This window comes from Radiomyces spectabilis (assembly GCF_025331425.1).
Source record: "Radiomyces spectabilis strain NRRL 2753 chromosome Unknown BYT42scaffold_2, whole genome shotgun sequence".
Taxonomy (NCBI): Eukaryota; Fungi; Mucoromycota; class Mucoromycetes; order Mucorales; family Radiomycetaceae; genus Radiomyces; species Radiomyces spectabilis.
In genome coordinates this window covers 2703261-2722880 of record NW_026251927.1, presented here as the reverse complement: position 1 = coordinate 2722880, position 19620 = coordinate 2703261, and the positions used below count along the sequence as shown (strand labels likewise).

Sequence of the window (19620 nt, the reverse complement as noted above, 5' to 3'; positions counted from 1 at the left end):
TTTTTTTTTCTTGGTTCATTCTGCGCTTTGCTAATTGATTGTGTTATTTTTGTTTTTTGTCTCTGAGCGTTGTCTATTTTCTTTCAAGCATTTTTGTTATTATCGTCGCGGATCAAAAAGCACCAAGCATGAGAAAATGTCTAGTAAAAATGCAACCGACATCATCAGTTTACATGCCAACGTGGATGGTAATATAAGCACGAGCACGACCACTGCATTGGCCATTGTCAATTTGCCTGGCAAAGGAAGAGGTTACGTCGCAACGCAACCGATCAAGGCTGGATCGATCGTGCATACAGCGGTTCCATTGGCGACAACAGTTTCGCAAGAATGGATGCCTGAAACGTGCATGTGGTGCTTTGCTTTCAGTTATCCTAAACGCTTACGTGTCAAAGCCGTCTCAGAGGACGACACCAAGCAACTGTGCCATCAATGGAGTACCAGATCACGACGAAAGCATACCAAGGCCGCTAAAACGTTCCATTTGAAAGACGCATTGTTCTGCTCTGAAGAGTGTAAGCAGCAGTGGAAAGAGGCTGGATACCCGGGTGAATGGGAGCTGGTTGTTGCCAGTTTTAGCCGACTCGACAAGGAGTTCAAACGGAGGGTGGATGTGGATGAAGACACTCCAATGGATGGACATCCTTTTCTGAAAAAGGAGATTTTGCCGTTGGTGCATGGTGAATGTGATTGGATCGATTTAAACGATGACAGCGCTTTACAAATTTGGATCGACGATGCATGGACCTGTGCGACGGAGCATCCGGACATTCTATTTCAGCAAACCATCTCGGATATGGACCGCACAATGTGTCGACTCATTGCAGCTTGTCTTGCCCGTCGGCAATGCGAGCAAGCTTATTTATTCCACAACAACACGCTGCCGAGTTTTGAGGATCTACAGGTTGTACAAGACAACGAGCTAGCCCATTTTAGATTACACTACCCATCCGATGGCACGGGTCTCGTGCGACGCAGGTCCGCTCAGTCTCTTGATCACATCCCCGTTGAAGTGCTACAAATAATGCACCTTTATTTGTTCTTTGCAGAAGCCATGGCAGCCACCGGCACCGAACCTTCCCTGAACCACTCTCAACAACTTTTCCGGTTTATCTATTTTCGAGAGATGTCCAACAGTTTTGGTTTATGGGAGCGACCGGATTCCGATGCTGTAACGGACGATCAAGAACTGTTAGGCTGGGGAATCTACACGTCGGCAGTGTATTTCAATCATTCTTGTGACGCCAATGTCATCAAACGGCGCCAGGGCCGGACCATGCAGTTTGTGGCCAAACGCGACATTGCCCAGGGGGAGGAAGCTTGCATATCCTACGGATCTGTGGAAGACAGTCTCAAAGGGCGAAGAAAACGGTTGTGGGAAAACTATCACTTCAAATGCGCTTGCGTCCGGTGTCTTCAAGAAGAGGAAGCCCAATACCAAACAAAGAGCATAGAATCATCATAGTAAAATTCATTTTTTTTTATCTATTCCCAGTGATTTTCATCTGTTTCTATTCATTTTTATCTTTCATTCTTAAAAGTACATGCATAAGTTTGACATACAAAATATACAACGCACCATTCCCAATTTTTTTTGGGGGGGTTAATGACCCAGTTGTTCTAATCTTAGCTGCGGCGCCGCTTTGCGCATGGACTTCCACCACTCCGGCAAACGACCCGTCACTATATCGGTGGATTGCCACCCTGCCAAATCTTTGTCCAATGGCCATCCTTCGGCCCACGCATTCATACGATCGACAAGTGCAAATTCTTTATCCGCCCCCAGAATGATGTTGGAACGATCATTGGACAAGCGACGTGCCCCTTCTTCTTCAAACATGGCTTCTCTGGAAGGAATGGTTGCATGGCCGCTCCAACATCGTGCAATGACCATACTTTGCGATTGCGCAAATGGAAGAGGAACCGTGCGGATAGGCAATCCAACAAAGGCAAGCGTCGGGTTCTTAATGTAAAACAGGTACTTGTACAAATTTTGTACGTTTTGTCCGTCCACAATGAGATCCTTCTCAAATCGCAAGAAAGGGAAGCTGTAAAGAAAGCCGGTAGCAAATATGATAGTATCGACATCTTTCAATATGGTGCCATTTTGGCATTCGATTGATCCATCCTCGTTGAATCTTGTCAAAACGGTGGTAGACTGAACGTTGGGAAGCGAACTTCCTTGTGCCGAAAGAAGAGCCCCATCCTCCGTTCTCATGCTGTGATATATCCGCTTCGCATAGCTCGACGTCTCTCGTACAATATCCCTGGCTGATGGGCCACCACCAATAACCACGAGATTCTAATTCAAGAGACAATGAGTACATGTTAAATATCGTAAATAGGTCGTGCGTCAATATTACTTGGTCCCGGTAAGCATCGGGATAGCGATAATCTCGAGAATGCATAATGCGAAGCTTTTTCGAGGCATGGACAATACCGTCAATGGCAGGAATATGAGGAACCGTATAATGACCCGAGGCAACAACCACAGCATCATACTCCTCTGTATACTTTCTACCTTCTTTTCCGACTTCCACCAGCGACAATCGCCATACGGATTCAGAATCCAGAAACTCGGCGTCCAGCACAGAGGTATTGAGTCGGATCATGGGTTGTAACTGGCATGAGTCAGCTACTGACTTTAGATACTTTAGCACTTGTTCGTGGGTTGGGAACATGGGGGTGCCTGGCTCGAATGGAAGATCCCGGAAGCACATGACGGCATGAGGCAAGTTGGTGCGCAAGTTGGCGTACATGGAAGCTTTTTTTGGCGGATAGTAGATTCCTGGTGGTTCAATGTCCAAAGCATTGACGGACGGAATATCCAATGAAGGGTTCGCTTGAGGAGAAAACAGCCTGTCCCGAAAACGTCGGATAAAGGACGATTGCTGACATGCATAATCAGCACTTACCATGTTCCGCCCACTTCGGCATTTCGTTCAAACACTGTGATTTTACTGAATGCGCCTTGATCCCTTAATGCTCTCGCAGCTGCAAGGCCTGTGGGACCGCCGCCTATGACAGCAACTCGAGATATCTTGTGAGCAGCCGATAATGCAACCATTAGTAGAATGAGTTGTGAAGGTGATTCGATTTTGAAAGTCAGGTCAGAAATAACCCAATTCCAACCACCGAAAACAGATAAAACATTAAAATATCGATTCGAGACATATCAACTAAAGTTTTGTATTCGAATCAAAGTCAACATAGTTCTATGTCAGGGTGAATCAAAGGTATCCAATTTTTTGATTTCGATTACCACGCAGCTACAGTAAACCGAGAGAGAATATTGTTCACACATGATGAATTTGTGGTTTAACATGACCGATCACAACAAACACGTCGATGAATAATTGACAAATAAAACAGTTGGCTGTTATATTTTATAGTGCAGCAACACGGTATTTTGCTTGGAATAATAAATAAATAATTAGAGTCTGGCGTTGGGGAACTTTCTCATGGCCTGTCGAATACCAAGATCGGCCATGATCTCTTCGGCACCGCCAAGGATAGCCTAATCGAGAGAACGGGTTAAAAGTGAGTGAGGATACAACAAATCAAGTTCACTGTTTTCATCTTACCGAGAACTTGTAGGTTCTTTGCATAGTTTCAATAACTCTTCCCATACCGGTCTTGGTAAGAGCTCTTCCACCTAATTAATGAATGTGTAACAACCAAGTCAGAACTCGGGCGGGAATCTTATACAACAACATTTCATATGTTACGTACCAAAGATTTGGCATGCTTCATCAGAAACGTCATGCAACATGCGGGTCGATTGGTATTTGCACAATGCAATAGGACCCGCCAATTTTTCCGCCTGCTCAAAGTAATCCATGTGGCACATCTGATACGTAATGTTTTCGATCCAGTTGTGGACACTTTCGACGGAAGCCACCTTTTTTTGAACGACGGTGATTAGCAATGATACTTGCTTATTTTTCTCCCCCATCACTTACCATCTTGGCCAACTTGTTGCGGATCACAGGTTGATCGATCAATCGCTTACCAAAGACCTTTCGTTGATTGGCCCATTTGAAGCATTCTTCAACCGCTAAACGAGCCCCCATCGAGGCTCCGGTAAGCATCACCCAACGTTCGTGGTTAAAGTTGGATAACACGACTTGGAAACCGTGGTTCTCCTTGCCCAACAAGTTTTCAACAGGCACTTTCACCTAATGTGTCGTCGGTAAGAGATGAGAAACAAAAACATGTCATGGGAAATATATTGAATTCACCTACATTTTCAAAGATCACAAGAGCGGTACCGGCGCTTGGGGAATAAGAAGTCTTAATAGCTTTGGTTTCAACGCCCTCACCACGTTCAATCAAAAGCATCGACATGCCTTTGTCGGTCTTGACAGCCACCGAGAAATAATCGGCCCAACGTCCTTTAATAGTAAGAGTATGAGAATGAGCATGATAGCTTGATAAAAACACGGAGCGGCGGAGCATACATACCGGTGGTGATCCATTTCTTCACACCATTCACAATGTAGTATTTGCCATCGGGAGTGCGGGTGGCGGTGGTGCGGATGCGAGCCACATCGGAGCCAGCATAAGGTTCGGTGATGGCCAAGCACATTCGCTTCTTACCAGATAACACTTCAGGAACAATCTTGGGGAGTGAAGATCAGTATCACAGCAGGGTCGTTGGTATGTCTCATTGAATTATTTACCTTGGCTTTGAGCGCAGCAGAACCGAAATTGAGAACGGTAGGAAGGGAAATCACCATACCGCCAATAAGACCATCATCAGTACCGCGCACGCCCCATCTGTAAAAGACAATATCCTTATTAGTAATTGTCCTTTTGAGGTTTCCAATATAATCTCTTATCGAATAGCTTGCTCACCTAGCCATCTCTTCGTGAACAATCATTTCGTGGAAGTAATCGTATTCTTCGGGCTTGACATCGCCGGGCAACTTGATGCCCTTCAAGTGAGGTCCAGGACCGATATTGGCGGCCAAAATACCAGCTTCACCGAGGGTGCGAACGAATTCATCAGTGGGCTTGACACCTTCATCTTCAAAGCGACGAGCTTCCAGAGCCATGCCATCCAGAATTTCGCGGACCGCCACTCGGAAGCGGAAGTGAGATTCCCTTAAATGTTGAATCAAATCAATGAGTTGGGAGCGATCCACAACTGTGCAGGAAAGCACTGTCATCTTTTTACTCACTTGAAATAGGGCGACTTGAAGCCCATCCAAGCACTGGATTCAGCGTAAGGCACCTTGGAAAGGGCACCAGCTTGACGAATTTCATATTTGGGCTCTTCATTGGCGACGGTGCCAATCTTGTAGCGAGCGTATTTCACGAGCACTTCTTGTCTGTGAAGACCGTAAAAGTCTTCCGTGGCATCTTTACCGGCAAATTCGAGAATGGGATAAGCACCACCAGGATGCAAATCCACAAAACGGCTCATGTCATAAACACAAGCATCAATAATGATCCAAAGATCGTTTTCGGAAGCATGGCGACTAACTTCTTCACGCGTAAAGGTTTTTAAGCTCATTGGAATAGTTGTTTATAGAGTGGGGAGGTAAAAAGTGCAATACAGTGTCAGGGAAGAAGAAAGCTTTACATGTGAAGATTAAAATTCATGGATGGGAAAATTCAGTGGATTGAGCGCACTTTCAAATGACCCATTTTTCCTTAGTCAGCCTGGAAGCAGAATCATGCAAAAGAAGAGAAACAAAATTATACTTACAACCAATAACAAACGCCCGCAAAAACATTCTGAAATCAAAAAAAGTCCTGATGTACGATCTTCATCTCTAATGACTAGGTAATCCTTTGCAACACTCAGGCCACCTAGGAGAAGTCCGCTGCCGAAGCCAATACTGCACAGAGGGCAATCCTTGGTATTATAGACAACGGGAAACCTCCCTTCCCTAATAATATATAGCTGCAGTAGTTGCTTCACACAAAGGTCATTGATTTAATTCAGTTTAACCATGCATCTGTATTTTGTACGTCGTCTGCACGCCTTCGTCTCCACTTCCAACCGTAACAGTCGCGACAGACATGTATTCAAATAAATTCGAATTACCACCAACGGCTATCAAAATACAAGATAAGCAACTCTAAAAGTGCACAAAGATCAATTATAAATTTTTATTTCATTTTTTTTATGGATCATTTTTTCTGCAAAGCCTTATAACGTCGCAATGACCTTAAGTATGTTACAATTGCAGACACCCGTGTCGCTTTAATGTGTTTTATATGCAGTGGGTTGATGTGGCAAAAGCCTGTTATTTCTATAGGATCTCAGATTAGAGAGAACTTGTATTCGATGTCCCTAGATTTTCACGAGGCACAGCAGCTAGAATCTGATCAAAGTTACATTGATGCGGTATCTCCGTGATACAGATGAGTGAAACATGCATAAGTTATGTTGGCTTGCGCAAATGTCGATAGACAGTGGATCCTGCTCCATCTTTGACTGATAGACTGATGTGAATGGAATCATTATCACATGCAACTGGAAATACTATTTGTTATGATATTCTCCTTTTTTTTTTAACACCACCTGTGGCTCGTCAGCTGTGGACCTACTAAACCTAAAATTCCGGATCCGCGATGTCTCTACGCCCAATAAAAAAGAAAGATTTGGATAGGAGTATGTAGTGTTTATATTTGCATGAATAAAATGTAGATTAGAGATGGGAAAAAAAATGAGATACTAGGCGAGGTAGGAAAGGGAACGGCGGCTAAAAACCAAGGGGGCACTTCGGCAGGAATTTGTCCGGTCCAAGTTCCTCCACCTTGTAGCCTTGTGCATAAACACATCGGGAGATTTCATAGAGAGGCATGTATCGACCGTTTTCTGCTTTCCTTAGCGGTGTACGAATAAGGTATTTGCGTCTTGGCAAGCAACAATATCGGATGAACTTGGCGCGTGTATACACGATAACGTGGAATAAAACTCTCACCCACCATGATGGGGCGTCAATGCCAAAATAAATATAATCATTTGGTTCCAAAAGGCAGGGCACAAATTTGAAAACGATTGGTCGTAGAAACGCCGGTAATGTCGATAAAACGTGGTTGATGGTTGGAATCGCCACTTGCCAGTTCGTCGGGCTGTAACGACAAAGCTTTTTCTCATAGTGCTATGTGGATAATATCGGTTCCTCAATTCTCTGTCGTCTTGCAAATGCATATAACTACGCTTACCCCTTTTAAAGCAAGCAACTCCTCCTTGGTTTCGGGGATGTCCTTGATGTTCATGGCTCTGCCGAGATCCGTCCATACACGAAACATAGCCTAAATACCCCCAATTTCCATGATTTTAGTCTTTGCTGGTGTCGCATTGAATTTCGGCACTGACTTACGTTCATCTCTCGAACATCCATCTCTCTCCATTCGTACGAGTTGATCCATCGCGAGGGCTCGGCCAAAAACAAGGCGAGTGTAAAAAGATAGTCGTCGTTGGAGATAGGGTAGGCACCGTGGATTAGGTTCAAACGTTCAATGGCTTTCTGGGACCGCTCTTCCTGCAGTTTGATATCGTCGTCTGTGACTTCTAGATTGTCCATGAGGGTATTGTGGATGCGTGCAAAAGGATCGATGATCTCGGATAAGATTAATTCCGTGTCTTCAGTGCGACGCGTACTGTCTTTGGCAAATTCGCCCGTGGCAACAAGAAGTTTGCTGACTGACGGTACCGTGAACGTCTTGAACAAAGCAAATTCCAAGCCTTCGCGCGCTAAAGCTGTGGACACGCGTGAGTGGATCACAGGAATGCAATGGCGCTCTGAAAGTGCATGAGGAAATGTATGATGGAAGACTTACTTGGAAACTCCCTTCTAAAGGTTTCGGTGAATATCTCTACGGCAATGTCTCTATTTTCTAATACGACGTTGGGATCCGGGTACTTTCTGCGGATTTCATTGATATGTTGAAATCGATAGTATCGGACCACACCCAGGTATAGGGTGGTCAGCACAGTAGCCGTCAGAGCACCTATCCGGACCAGGTCTTGAGAACTCAATATGTCGGGGTACAACAAAAGATTAAATGAAGGGAATTCCATCATGAACAAATAGGTCATATTTCAGATTGTGAGAACATTCTCTTTTTATACCACAAAGCTCCATCTCGTCAAACCCCCCCTGAACCCACTGTCAAATAACCAGTCAAAGCTAAAGTTTAATCGCGTAGTAGGGCTGCACCACGGTGATCATGTTGCCACTGGCTACCTGTCACTTGTGCAACGTAACTGACCCTTTCACTGGGCCTTTTGCAGCGCCCATTCTTCTCCTTTTTCTCCCCGTCACTTTCCAATATTAAGTTCATCATGGCGGCGTACTACGTTATCGATCAAGTCAGCCCAATTGTCACCATAGAAGTCACTCAAAATTTCACCCAGCACACTATTAAATTGTTTTGATAGTGTGCGTTGAAAACCTTGTGAGGGACTACTTTAGCCAATCCATGGAACCTTTTTTTTTTTTAATGTAACTGAGCACGACCCAAGTCGCAGTTAAAAAGTTCCAGAACCGAAACTGTGAGCACCGATCGGTCCCACATTGACTGCACTTGTACAGAAGTTCGTTAATCCGTATTAGGCAAGTGGGATCCGAATGCAGCAAGCGATAAATAAAGCAAAAAAAAACCAAGCTTTTGGCTGGGAGCTGCTACCGGTTTTCCCTCCTTCCCACAAAGGCCTAGTCCAATTACAAGGTTTGATCATGCCACGAATAGAACTCAGAATCACGGGATGCAAGTGCAAGACAACGGAGACATGCGATGCCTTGGCAATTGATTTCTCATCAGTCCTGTTGGCTGCAGGCTCATATTTTATCCACGCTGCAGGCACAATCATCGCACATCTGTTACCTAAAATAGGTTTTCAACAAAGCAGGCCCTGTCTTTTACTGATACTTGCCCACAGTTCCTAGACCCAAAAATCGCAAAACAACAGTTGGTTCCATTGTTGTATTTCAAATAATCTAAGCTGATACTACCGATTAGGCATATGTTCTTTGACTGTCGGTTCTTGCGTGACAAAGGGGAAGAAGCATTTGGAACCATCCCGGTCGATTTGTGGATGGACACAGCTGAGGCCCTATAATTACAAAGCATCACACGTCACCCCAAGCCATAATTATACCGCGATACTTGTGCACGCTTATGACTTGACTCGTCTTTGGTGCAATTTACATGATGATAAGCAAACCGTGTCCTCAATAAGATCGTAAAATCATCTGATGGGCAGTCTTGAGATCACAGAAGAAGCCTGTATCCCTGCTGAGAAAGTCTGATAGTGATCTTTTACGGCACAGAGTGGCTGGGTTGGATGTTTCAAAGCTAATGCGCATTGCTAAACGCTCGATGTGCATTAAAGGCGTTTTGTATGGTCTCCCCTTTTTTGTTATAAAATATACGTGCGCTTTGAATGGGTTTTCAGGAGTTTGCCCAGAGAAATTCGGAAAACAAATCATTATTAGCCATGGCATTGCATAACAAACATTTCGGATGCCACGCTATTTTGGCCATAGTACCAATATCAAATGGAGGATACAAACGTGAAATGTTTTTGTTGAAAATGATGTGTGATTGTATAATTTAAAGTGATATGCACAGAAAATAACAAAAGTACAGTGTTGAGTATTGATAAATGCCAACCGAACCATTAATGATCGTAGGCGGTCAAGACGAATCCCTTGAAATAGGTGTATTGCTTGGCTGGCGTCGCCCACGACTTGCCGTTTCCGCCAAAGAAGGAATGAAACACTAAGTAAATAGTAACCTTCGTTTTAGTACAACTTTTTGATATTTTCGCGATCAAAGTAGTACTTACTGATCCCAGCTATATGTTCCTGCTTTCTGTTCTTGTGAATAAACGCAATTTTTTTGTCTTCATAGACTTTCCGTCCGTTTACATACACGGTGACACGACCATTGGGTTTACCGGGGGTGTTCATCACAAGTTTTTGAACCACGGTAGTCCACCGACCTGTCTTGAAAGTCCAAGCTCCTCGTCCCAAGCTATAGCCGTACTTTGGATTGCACACATTATTCTTGACGTCACAGAGCCCATCTCGTTGATCGGTATCCGGCAAATAGGCATACACTTCCCCCATACCATTGCTTCGCCACATGAACCTAATAATCCATTCGGCGATTATGAGTGCTCATAATTCCATTAACCGATGATACTCTTTGAAGCGTACCTTGAAGAGAAACAATTGATGGCATCGTTGCCTCCAGAGCAATGTTGTTGGCCGCCGTAAAGTCCAGGTAATTTTCCACCTAGATTGTTTTGGTTGAGATTAGGGCGCCAATGCAAATTAACTCTATAATTCAAGTCTCACCTTTGACAAACTTGAAGTTTTTGGGGAAAAATACTTTGTATTCCAACTGCACGGTTTTAACAGCTTCAGTGAGCTTGACAGGTTCTGCACTAAACCCAATGCCGCCTTGCGGTTGTGAACCAGGATTACTAGATCCATTTGGATACACTACTCGAAGTACGTAGTCGGAGCCTCCTGCGGCAGGATCTTTGACAATGGCATGATTTTTTTGGCTGCCGGACAAGGAAGGCCAGCTCCAGCCTTTTCCGTTCTTCATCCCCCACGCTTCAAGCCATTTGGCGCTTTTCGTCGAGGGATCTTTCTTGTATTTGTTCCAATTACTGAAATTCCAGTTCCATGTTCGTGCTGAGGCAATATCAATGACACAAGCTGCGATGACAATGGAGTAAAGGAGAGAAATGAGCTTGATCTTCATGATCCGGTTCGGATGGATCCCAGTTGACAATAAAAGGATGCGAAAAAAGAACCGTGCTTGGACCTTTTATAAACTCCCCAGTGCAGTTGGCGTTTCATTGGCTATCGAGATCCACTTTTATAGTAACTCAAGATTGGTTCGAAAATATATAAAAAGGCATTGCGTCGAATGCGTTGATGCAATATAAGGAGATCTCGATAGTGATCCATAATATGAAGCTATCAATTTGATTCGTCGTCACATGGATTTCCCAAAGGAAACACACCAGACAACTGAATCAGTAGTCAGCATTTTTTGTACCTTTCTGATCATGAATTTCCACCACCGCCCGGAAAATACGATCATTATGTGTAGCACGGCAACAATGTTCGGCTTTGAGATCAAAGATCGATCGTGGGTTTCATGAAAAAGGTTCGAAGCCTCCCTGATCAGATGACGAGAAAAGCTAGACGATTCTTGAAATGATGTTGCCCCTGGTTATTTTGTCATTTATGCCCCCAATGTTTATTGCTGCTGGCCCACGGAATCTCGTACCACATTCATTAACGTTGATACTGCTGGTCAATAAACATAAGCCAATGCCCATTGACATATAACATACATAGCATCGAAACTGGTACGTGATACTTGAAATTCCCATCAATATATTGAGCCGCACCAAATTCTAACGAGGTTTGCCGTGATATCGCATGGCGCAATAATATGAGACTCTTCAACTACGGACTATTGGAAGTGGTTTACATATCGCGATCCTCATGCACACAACCTTTTGTCTAACCAAAACTAAATGAATTGCATCTCCAAATAGTGTAACTTCAAAACTTTTATTCACGAAAACAAAGACAATGCTACAATAAAGAAATAACCCAACCCGTGCACCTATCTCAACCCTGATTGACACATAAAAACAATTACCGACAATTCACCATCAAGACTGTCGAATCAGATCGTGCTCCATTTTCTGCCGGCAAAGCTGTCCTACAACGCGCGAATATGGCCATTATGTTTCCAATGATACGCCACCTTCACATATACAGTGTCGGCCTCCAATGATCAGGCCGCAATTCTAACTGTGCAGGCACAGCACCTCGCCTGAGGTCAGCATATAACTTTTCGATAGCTTTCATAGTAACCTCCGAAAAAAAATGGACCGGGCTCGATGGAATCTTTCTGGAGAATCGTGCAAATATATCTTGCACCATGTTCTCCGATGAGTTGGGCAAGCCGACGTCGTGGGAACTATAAAGATGGCAGGACATTCAATCCTCGACAGGGTAGCTTACAGTGTTGATGATGGGGTTGATGGCGTTTATCGCGTACCGACGGATATAATATCTTCAAGCAAGATGGAGAAGATGGTAATGACATTGATTAGATAGAATAGATATGACATGCACGAGCCCAAGAGGAGGGGTGGAAAGACAGGAAAAAAAAAGCGTTCAATAAGGGCACGGTGTCTATTTTGTCTATTTTGGTTGCCATTGAACTCCAGAATTCGGAGCAGCTCATCGAGAGTCACAAACGCGGCGAAGACCTAGTTCAGTTTTGATCCAGTTGAACAACTTTGCTGCTGATCAATCTCCAACCATTCGAACCATGTCGAAGCAATTTGTCGCATTTTCACATCATAAACACAACGGTATACTATAACACGAAAATCTCGTTAGGACACGTGGTAACAGTAATCTAGAATTGCACAGTCTCAAGCCACTCTGCCTGCCTTGTCCACGATCAGGTAAACACGATGGATGCTATCATACGTGTGTTGCGATTACGCTAACTGTAGCTTTCTCTTTAGGAGCGAAATGCATCTATCTCATGGATACCCACAATCGTCTGTATGAAATGCAGAAAGTTAACGGGCCTGGACGGAAAGCTAGTTGGTTGATCAAGGATCGATTGTATAAAGGTAAAAACAACAGAGTCGAAAACTCGAACAAAGCCCTCATATCGTGCAGATGGTGCATTTTATTTCATCACTCCTATGGATCCATTATTCTTGGCACTATCGATATTGGAGCGTGCCCAAGCCTCGGTAACGTCTGAATTAGTGTCGCGTTGCAAAATGAATTCTTGGCCTTATTCTGTTGAATCGGGTAGACACATCAAGCGAAATTTCGGACGTTGGATGATATTTTCGACAGTGAATCATTCAAAACAGGCGACTCTCAAGAGGACAGCGAAACCTCGTCAAATGAAGAATCCGAAAGTCAAACCTTCGACATTGGCATGTTGATGCATATTTCGAATTTCATCCAGCAATTACCGCATTTGTGCGAAATCAAAGGTATGATTGAGCAAAAAATGGGGACATCGTGATATAAATGTGTCTAAGCGCTCCCACAGAAGTAGCACCAGAAATGCATGTCTACTGTTTAGATGAAAATAAAGCGCTGGCATGGTTGAGAAAAAAGGTATATCTCTTATAGAATATCAAATCCGAAAACTAACGACATACATCAGGTGGATGCATTGGTCGCGTCATTCGACACCATTCCTGCTGTATCAGATATTACGAAATCACGCTTAAATATTGAATCCAAAAGTGAGACTGAAATTCTCGGCCAGTTCTTATCTGATTGGCAACTTTTTTCGATTCATCACTAACTCATGCACTACAGATATACATCGACAAGAAGCTGTATACCTTTTATCGAAATACCTGTCGAGGCCATGGTTCGAAAAATTACTGCAGAGCTATGGGTAATTCATTGGCAACACATCTCACGTATCTTGAAACGTATTAAAAATAATCAAAATGTCAGTTTGACCGAATTGCAGGAAGAGCAAATCGCGGGCGAAATCAGCAACTACTTTGAAGATGCATCTCCCTCCGTTTATCTTAGATCTTCAGGCGGCCCACGTGATACATCCGCGGAAAACAAAGTAGGTCCAGTGTTTTATTTTTATTCCTCTCGCCATTATCTTAACTCGAGAATCTGTGATTTTTATCTGCAGAAACCTCGCAAAGCTCAGATTCCACGAAATTTAGCCAAAGTCAATACAAAAGGTATGAAGTCCTTGACGAGCTTTTTTGCTAAAAAAAAGTAAAAAAAAAAAAAAAAAAAAAAAAGTGTGAACCACATTAAAACATAATGAATCGGTATGTTTGCTGATGTTTGACACTCCATTATTTGTTCCTCTTGTAAATTTTTTATTTTATGCCAACGTGCTCTTCAAATTGCCAACCCGTCTGATAATGAGGTGTGTTCGCAGAATAAACACTGAAAACGTGGTTGCAAACGTGTTATGCTATGATGTATGAATCCATAGTGTGTGCGAAGTTTGTTTAGTCTCCTTAACTTTATAAAAAGAGTTCTTTTGCGATTAGGCTCGGAAGTTGGGCGACAGACTAAACGACACAACTGGCCGAGGTGTGCGAAAACAACCATGTATTTCCAATGAGAGAAAATGCATTATTTTTATCTTCGAAAGTCCCAATTTTAATCAAGACGGGAGACTGTCAAAACAACAAAACAACATACTTTTGTTTGGTGGTGCCAAAAGATTCAAAAGCAAGCAATGAACTATTTATTACTTGTTACACTAGAATTTTTGTTTTATGGAGTTGTTACAGTGTAAATTTAGAGCTGACCGCAGTTGGTGATCTTGATTTCTTGAGTGGTGCGGCCAGTGGCACTACCGAGTTTCTCGATGTCTTGAACAACGTTCATACTGTGATGGGAGGTAATAGATGGTTCAAAGGATAGGTTAGCAACCTCTGTGCAACGGTAATGTCGAACTATGCCTTAAATGACGACTTCACTTACCCATCAATGACCTTGCCGAAAACGACATGCTTGCCATCCAACCAGGCAGTCTTGACGGTGGTGATGAAGAACTGGGACCCGTTGGTGTTGGGACCAGCGTTGGCCATGGACAAGAGACCGGGACCGGTGTGCTTGAGGGTGAAGTTCTCATCCGCGAACTTGTTACCGTAGATGGACTTGCCACCAGTACCGTTGTGGTTGGTGAAGTCACCACCCTGGAGCATGAACTGGGGAATGACACGGTGGAAAATGCTGTCCTTGTAACCGTAACCCTTTTCACCAGTGCAGAGAGCACGGAAGTTCTCAGCAGTCTTGGGAACGACATCAGCGTTCAATTCCATGACGATACGCTATAAAAATGAACAACATGTCAGCGTCCAAACTGTCAAGTTCAAAACCAAACAAGCTTATTTCGCTCTTTCTCTTTTCTCCTCTCTCCTGTCTATACTTACACCGAGGGGCTTGCCGTTGGCGGCGACATCGAAGAAAACCTAGAGGAAACAACAACATCAATATTATGGGGGTCCTTCACTGAATCATAAGGAAAACAGGGTATTTACCTTGGGGTTGGACATGTTGGATATGAAAAGAGTGAAAAAGCGGAATAAAGGGAAAAATTTCGTCTATTTATACACGCGTCATTTGGGAAAAATCAAAACAAAAAAAATTCCGTGTCTTTCGACGCTGTTTGAAAACAACCAGTCAAGCCCCGCTTTTCCCTCCCAGTCCATCATCCTTCTTCCAGAAAGATTGAACGGAGATAGAAATCTGGCGTTTTCTGCGATCCTACTGATTTCCCACCTTGCGCGGTCTGATTCGCTGCCGCCCACACACAAAACTACGCTAAAATCTTTTTTTTTTCTTTGCATGGTTGGCTTCATTTCAACCGCTGACTGGTTGGGTCGCCCCAAACTTGTCAACCCGGCATGTTTCTCAGAGTCAGACAAATTCGGTTTCTTAAAACCAAGCTTCAACCCCTTGAACCAAAATGATGTCTGTTCGTTACTTGGCGACTTTAGACTCGACCGACTCTTTTTCGTATAAGCAAACTGTCGCACAACAAAGAATGGAAGGATCGGCGCGTGTGAATTCTACTTTGTTTCAAGAACGAACTCAGCAGCTTTGTTCGGAAGAAGCGCCTCTCCTATTCAGTGCTTTTTCGAAATGCGGCATAAAGGTGAACTAAAATTGATTTGCGCAAGGTTAGTTCGGGCCGCCCAATCTCCGCCTACAAAATATCGTGCACGATTTGACACTGACTGTGCAGAATGGGTCTTACTGCAACGCAGCATAACATGATATCATTTTGTCTTGGTGACATATTCGTCACTTATCTTGAACCGTGAGCTCTCTCTCAACCTTCACTTTTCCTTCCACCAAAGCTGCAAGCATAAATCAATTCGTTGTCAACGTAAAGCACCCTTTTTTTCAGAGTTTTTCATCAAGACTTGCTTGCACATATTTGGTGAGGAAATAACAAATTATTTAAGATAAGAGAATTCGAAGATGATGAGAGAAAGTTATAATTTAATGTCCTGCATATCTGTGATTACTCTTGTTAATGAGGGTGGTTGAATGGAGGTTGAAGAAGCACGGGGATACTCAGTCGCTCCTTCGCCGGTTCCTATGGCAATACCAGTAGAAGTGGTCTTTGTTGAAGCGGCCGCTTCGGATGCATTGCTTCGTTGAGAAGGCGACCGTGGTAACTTGGCAACCACCGAAGCCACGACACCCATGAAGCTCTGAGGACGCCACCTTGTGTTCACATCGGTTTCATCCAAAATGTTTTGATTACCGTTGAAGAGTAGTTGTTCTTTCCGCTTGCGTCGACTGTGAACGAGAAGACCTGCCAGACCTAGCGCCGCAACGCAGCCGATGCCTAGGCCTAAACCAATGCCAAGGGCTTTGTTGCTCATACTACCAGAAACTGCCTGAGTATCGGCTAGATCGGTCATACCCGAATCAACATGTCCGGCTGCGCCGTTGATAGGGAACGGCACTACGGAAAAGGAAGGCACTGGGACGTCGTTTTCGTCGTCATGCACTTCGCCTTCATCTTCTTCCTCGTCTGCATTTTCGGTATGCTCTGTATTGTATACATCATCGTTTTGACTATAGTTGTCGTCTGCGTCATCCTCCGCATCAGAATAGTCTGTATCAGGCATGATGCCGTAAATATCCGTCGGATTTTCTGATTCCTCCATGTTACTGCCGGTCCACGACTCCGATAAAGGGCTCAAGGGGTCGGCATGGGACCCAGTATCGCCACTCTTGCTTTTCGTTTCAGAGGTTGGCGCGTTCTTTTCCTGGTCATAGTTCAGTGGATCGTTGGAATCTTGAAGCCATATGCTGGTAGCTTTTAACTGCGGCTCCTTGATCGCTTTCAATTTTAATGAAGTAGGCGTTGGTGTCGGCGCCATGATGAGTACTGTAGCGTCCTTATCGGCGCTCAAAGTAGCAGCAGGAGTACTGAACATTGAAGATGTGGTGTAGGAGGTTGAGGTACGAGTCAACGAGGGAGTTGACGATGTGATCGAGTCAAGAGCCTTCAACAATGGAGCCGATGCTGTTGTTGTTATTGTCGTGTGGTGATGCTTTTTGGTGACATAGGGAGAATGCGTTGTAGCGTGAGCGTAGTGAGGGCTAGACTTTTTCTTTGAGTGACGAAGCGGTCCTGTGTGTTGTTCTTTCCGATAAATGAAGACCACGGTTTGCTTGCAGGAGACCGAGGTGCTGATGGTGGCGGTGGGTGTCGTTGTAGGTCTATGGTGATGGGAACGACTGGGGTAAGTGAACGTGGAGGTATAACACCAAACTTGCGTCACATTTTGACCAGATAATGAATGTGTTGCCGCAGCATGCGAGGTGGAAGAAGAAATGGAAGATGATGAAGGCTTAAACTCTATGATGTTGTCCCATAGTGAGCATAGCAATCAATATTGAGGTCAACGTTTGTGGATTTTTTTACGTGACGATATTTACCTCGGGCACCATGTCGATCCGACTTTTCACTGCTGGCTACAATTGGATGCGCAAGTTTTTAGTGATATGATTTATCTCTAGGGTCTGACATCTCCATTTTTATCTTACACAAACAGAACACCGAGGGTGCAAACACTGTAGCAAGAAAAGCGGAGAGAAAAAGTCGACTCACAATCTGCATCAAAACGCATTAAAAGGAACGGATGGTGACAATATCAGATTAAAAAAAAAAAGAATGGAAAAATGGAAAAAGAATGGTCGCTAAAAGGGATGATGCCTAACAACAAGGATGAGAACTTGGGGAGAAGAAAGAAAATAAATTACCATACCACTTGTGAACTTCTGTGCGACATCAAGCAGCAGCAGTATCTTGTCGTCCCCTTGCAAATAGCCCTAAAATTAGCAGGACTCCATTCTCCCTGCGCTGTGCTCCTGAACTTCCAAGTTAATGATCTTTGGCTTTACTCCTTCTTCCCGCCCCTTCTTCGTCTTTTGTACTTTTAGATTTTTCATCCTCGTTATTGCCTACGAATCATCATCTTTAAATCGACCAATCTACCTATCATAAGACGTTCTATATTCATCATATTTCAATTCATTATCGATTCAGTCAGACCAGTAAGAAATAGATATTGAAATGCATTTTAATCACTCTATTCAACATTTCACTCGACGCGAAAATGAAGATAAATGTTTATTTATTGCTGAAACCAGTCAACAACTAGTAAAAATTGGCTCTAATGGATCGGATCTACCAAGCGGGAATCCAGCTTTTCTTGAAAAAACCACGACGATGCTGTCTTCTACGATGCTTCATGTCTCTGCCATTATAGCGACCATGATGACGACGAGGCTTGTGGTTATCACTGTCGTCTCTTCTTCGGTGATGATCAGCGTGTTTCTTGCGATCATTATCCTTCTTATAGTGAGGGGGTCTGGGGCGATGAGGACGAGAAGTAGGCTTGACATGATGGCTGGCAGACGGCGTGGATGGAGTCTTTGTTTTGGAGTGGCTCTTGCTAGTGGGATGAGGAGAATCCGTAACCTTGGACGGAGTAGGCTTGTGGTTATTGTTAGGCCTCCAGGGCTCGGCGGAAGAAGATGGTTTAGCGGCCGACTTTGTCTTTGTCTTGGACTTGGTCTTTGATTTGCTTGTGGTGGTGGGAGTGGCACTGGTGGTGGTGGTGGTGGTGCGATGAGTGGTAGTCGTCTTGGGAGCATGAGTCTTGGTAGTAGTGGGTGTCTTGGTTGTGGCAGGCGATGTTTGGGAACCACCGCTTCCAGCGTCAATGCCTTGATTAGGGTTCTTCTTGCCAGGGGTGTAAATGCCGGTACAATACGAATCATCTACGGTTTCCCACTTGGCGGGTGAGGCATCATAGCGCTGGTTGAACAGGTATTCAAAAGCAGGGATACTCAACTGGATTGTATATAAATATAATGAAATGAGTAACCAAGACTTGGGTGATGTGCACACACAAACCAAACTTACATCAAGACCCGAACCGCCCATGTCGACAGCAAGCACGTAAATGCTCTTGCCGGTTTGGCTGCTGCTCACTTTGAGACAGAGGTTGCAGGTGGAGTCAGTACGCATGTTCTGAACAGCAGTAATACGCGCCAAATTCAGCTGGTTGTAAGGCATTCCACAAGCAGGCGGGTTATTGGCTAAAGCAGCAGCAGCTAATGAAAAACTCCAAAAGTTAAATTTCCCACTACCTTTTTTCTTGTCAACACCATTGACAACTTACGTAAACCGTAATAATCTTGAGGAGTGATATTGGCACTGCCCTCAAGAGTAGCAGCATAGGCCACCTGGCCCGTCAACAAAGCTCCAATACCCCACGTCAAAAGCGATGTAAGCATTGGCTAGAGAAGAATAAAGAATGGAATGGGCGAAAAAAAGGAAGAATAAAGGAAATGGAAAGGGGATGTTCTGATCGTCGAACAATTGCTTTGTTGGCTTGGATGAAATTTACTGATCGTTGGATGATTCGTCTTATATACTTCTTGAACACTGCAATTTCAATTCGTTTCTTGGTGTCAAAAAATGAAACTTTGTATCACCGTGGTTGAACATGACAATTATTGAAAAATTATGGATTTTCAATGCACTGAGTTCGAAACG

At 44.0% G+C, this 19620-nt stretch overlaps 9 protein-coding genes across 9 annotated transcripts; 2 read left to right on the top strand and 7 right to left on the bottom strand.

Moving 5' to 3' along the window:
• Positions 1–10: 10 nt before the first annotated feature.
• BYT42DRAFT_558097 (uncharacterized protein) lies at positions 11–1493 on the top strand. Its single transcript, XM_051566967.1, has one exon. It carries the CDS (start codon positions 137–139, stop codon positions 1463–1465), a length of 1329 nt encoding a protein of 442 aa, XP_051427733.1. The 5' UTR covers positions 11–136; the 3' UTR covers positions 1466–1493.
• Positions 1494–1603: 110 nt separating this feature from the next.
• BYT42DRAFT_610980 (uncharacterized protein) lies at positions 1604–3067 on the bottom strand (the record flags this gene model as incomplete). The annotated part of the gene is made up of 3 exons (XM_051571441.1): positions 1604–2302; positions 2364–2859; positions 2916–3067. 3 exons carry the CDS (start codon positions 3065–3067, stop codon positions 1604–1606), a joined length of 1347 nt encoding a protein of 448 aa, XP_051427732.1.
• Positions 3068–3433: 366 nt separating this feature from the next.
• Positions 3434–5518, bottom strand: BYT42DRAFT_489006 (acyl-CoA dehydrogenase/oxidase; the record flags this gene model as incomplete). Its single annotated transcript, XM_051563907.1, has 9 exons — positions 3434–3517; positions 3585–3655; positions 3733–3901; positions 3963–4178; positions 4246–4394; positions 4465–4621; positions 4683–4779; positions 4858–5106; positions 5184–5518. 9 exons carry the CDS (start codon positions 5516–5518, stop codon positions 3434–3436), a joined length of 1527 nt encoding a protein of 508 aa, XP_051427731.1.
• Positions 5519–6716: 1198 nt separating this feature from the next.
• On the bottom strand, positions 6717–8261 carry BYT42DRAFT_592122 (uncharacterized protein; the record flags this gene model as incomplete). The annotated part of the gene is made up of 4 exons (XM_051570596.1): positions 6717–7118; positions 7341–7720; positions 7801–7886; positions 8233–8261. The coding sequence occupies 4 exons, from the start codon at positions 8259–8261 to the stop codon at positions 6717–6719; spliced, it is 897 nt and encodes a 298-aa protein (XP_051427730.1).
• Positions 8262–9643: 1382 nt separating this feature from the next.
• On the bottom strand, positions 9644–11056 carry BYT42DRAFT_629798 (uncharacterized protein; the record flags this gene model as incomplete). The annotated part of the gene is made up of 4 exons (XM_051572438.1): positions 10326–11056; positions 10185–10263; positions 9856–10116; positions 9644–9776 (listed from the first exon to the last, which is right to left on the bottom strand). Exons 1-4 carry the CDS (start codon positions 10738–10740, stop codon positions 9644–9646), a joined length of 888 nt encoding a protein of 295 aa, XP_051427729.1. The 5' UTR covers positions 10741–11056.
• A 1112-nt stretch (positions 11057–12168) lies between these two features.
• On the top strand, positions 12169–13966 carry BYT42DRAFT_208536 (ribonuclease H2, subunit B). Its single transcript, XM_051562551.1, has 10 exons — positions 12169–12379; positions 12431–12475; positions 12539–12649; positions 12699–12775; positions 12841–13027; positions 13087–13154; positions 13204–13285; positions 13362–13443; positions 13506–13626; positions 13699–13966. Exons 1-10 carry the CDS (start codon positions 12337–12339, stop codon positions 13789–13791), a joined length of 909 nt encoding a protein of 302 aa, XP_051427728.1. The 5' UTR covers positions 12169–12336; the 3' UTR covers positions 13792–13966.
• Positions 13967–14179: 213 nt separating this feature from the next.
• BYT42DRAFT_558076 (peptidyl-prolyl cis-trans isomerase A1) lies at positions 14180–15120 on the bottom strand. The gene is made up of 4 exons (XM_051566966.1): positions 15071–15120; positions 14963–15001; positions 14511–14860; positions 14180–14415 (listed from the first exon to the last, which is right to left on the bottom strand). Exons 1-4 carry the CDS (start codon positions 15083–15085, stop codon positions 14325–14327), a joined length of 495 nt encoding a protein of 164 aa, XP_051427727.1. The 5' UTR covers positions 15086–15120; the 3' UTR covers positions 14180–14324.
• A 715-nt stretch (positions 15121–15835) lies between these two features.
• On the bottom strand, positions 15836–17816 carry BYT42DRAFT_558074 (uncharacterized protein). Its single transcript, XM_051566965.1, has 3 exons — positions 17601–17816; positions 17493–17528; positions 15836–17412 (listed from the first exon to the last, which is right to left on the bottom strand). The coding sequence occupies exons 1-3, from the start codon at positions 17671–17673 to the stop codon at positions 16031–16033; spliced, it is 1491 nt and encodes a 496-aa protein (XP_051427726.1). The 5' UTR covers positions 17674–17816; the 3' UTR covers positions 15836–16030.
• A 140-nt stretch (positions 17817–17956) lies between these two features.
• On the bottom strand, positions 17957–19448 carry BYT42DRAFT_558071 (uncharacterized protein). The gene is made up of 3 exons (XM_051566964.1): positions 19244–19448; positions 18985–19175; positions 17957–18912 (listed from the first exon to the last, which is right to left on the bottom strand). Exons 1-3 carry the CDS (start codon positions 19356–19358, stop codon positions 18244–18246), a joined length of 975 nt encoding a protein of 324 aa, XP_051427725.1. The 5' UTR covers positions 19359–19448; the 3' UTR covers positions 17957–18243.
• Between the last annotated feature and the right edge of the window lie 172 nt (positions 19449–19620).